Source organism: Penaeus monodon, chromosome 20 (assembly GCF_015228065.2).
Source record: "Penaeus monodon isolate SGIC_2016 chromosome 20, NSTDA_Pmon_1, whole genome shotgun sequence".
Lineage (NCBI taxonomy): Eukaryota > Metazoa > Arthropoda > Malacostraca > Decapoda > Penaeidae > Penaeus > Penaeus monodon.
This window is the reverse complement of record NC_051405.1, coordinates 23,060,090-23,061,016: the sequence shown is the minus strand read 5'-3', so window position 1 is coordinate 23,061,016 and position 927 is coordinate 23,060,090. Positions and strand designations below refer to the sequence as shown.

Genomic DNA, 927 nt, shown 5'->3' with positions numbered 1-927 from the left:
GGAAAGCCGTGCCCGTCCGTCCTGAGGACACGAGTGCCACCTCCTTTGCGCGGGGAAAGAGCAGGCCAACCCTTGTGACACTTACGTAAGCAGCAGACGCATCCTGTGCCCTTGCACTTTACTCCGTCAGCGCTGGGACCCGCACACTCCTTGGCGTTGACGCAGGTGCCACCCTTGCCCGTGCACGCCTTTGACGTTTTGCAAGGCAGCTGCGGCGCGCAGCACCTGCAGGAGGTGCCGGAGCAGCCTCCTTCGATCTCCACTTCGTGTGGCGAGCACTTCTCCTTTCCGCACTTCCCTTTGCGCTTCTTGCAGCTCCTATTCGCAGTGCAGATGTCGGGAATTACTTCTGAAATTCATATGGGAAATTAATTACATTCCAGAGATCCTGAAGTGACCTTTTTACGTAACGTCTTTTCGAATATCGTCAATCCCCTTTATCATCACGTTCCCTGCCGTTCCTCTTCAGCTACGCTCCCTCCCGCGCCCTCGCCCAACCCACCCGTCTTGGGCACGCAGCACATGCAGCCCGAGCCCTGGCACTCCTGCGTGACGGTGCCGGCGCAGAAGGCCTCGCTGGTGACGCAGAAGCCGCCCTTCTGGAAGCACGAGCTCATCGTCTTGCAGGGCGGGGCGCAGCACTTGCAGTCAGCCGTGTGGCACTTGCCGTAGAGCACGCGGTCGCCGTCGCCGCAGATGTCGCTGCAGTAGCCGCCCTCCGCCAGGCAGGAGGAACTGGGACTGCACGCGGGGTCTGGGGGCGAGGCCGCGTTACTCCTGCAGATCCGCTAGAGGATCTTTTACGCTCATTTCAAATAACGTAAAAGCTCATCACATTATTTTAAAAACTGACCGGTGTATCTAGTACATATCACCGGTGTTAGAATATGTTAAGAAAATTCAAATTTCATGAGTGACAAAATTTGC

The 927-nt window shown here is 56.9% G+C and overlaps 1 protein-coding gene across 1 annotated transcript in view; it reads right to left on the bottom strand.

The window, feature by feature from the left end:
• Positions 1 to 927, bottom strand: part of LOC119585948 — a 20,468-nt gene that overhangs the window by 19,240 nt on the left and 301 nt on the right. Inside the window, exons 2-3 of the mRNA XM_037934662.1 lie at positions 503 to 788; positions 99 to 349 (exon numbers count right to left, since the gene is read on the bottom strand). Coding sequence (XP_037790590.1) covers positions 99 to 349; positions 503 to 788 — 537 coding nt within the window. The remainder of the gene's footprint in view (positions 1 to 98; positions 350 to 502; positions 789 to 927) is intronic.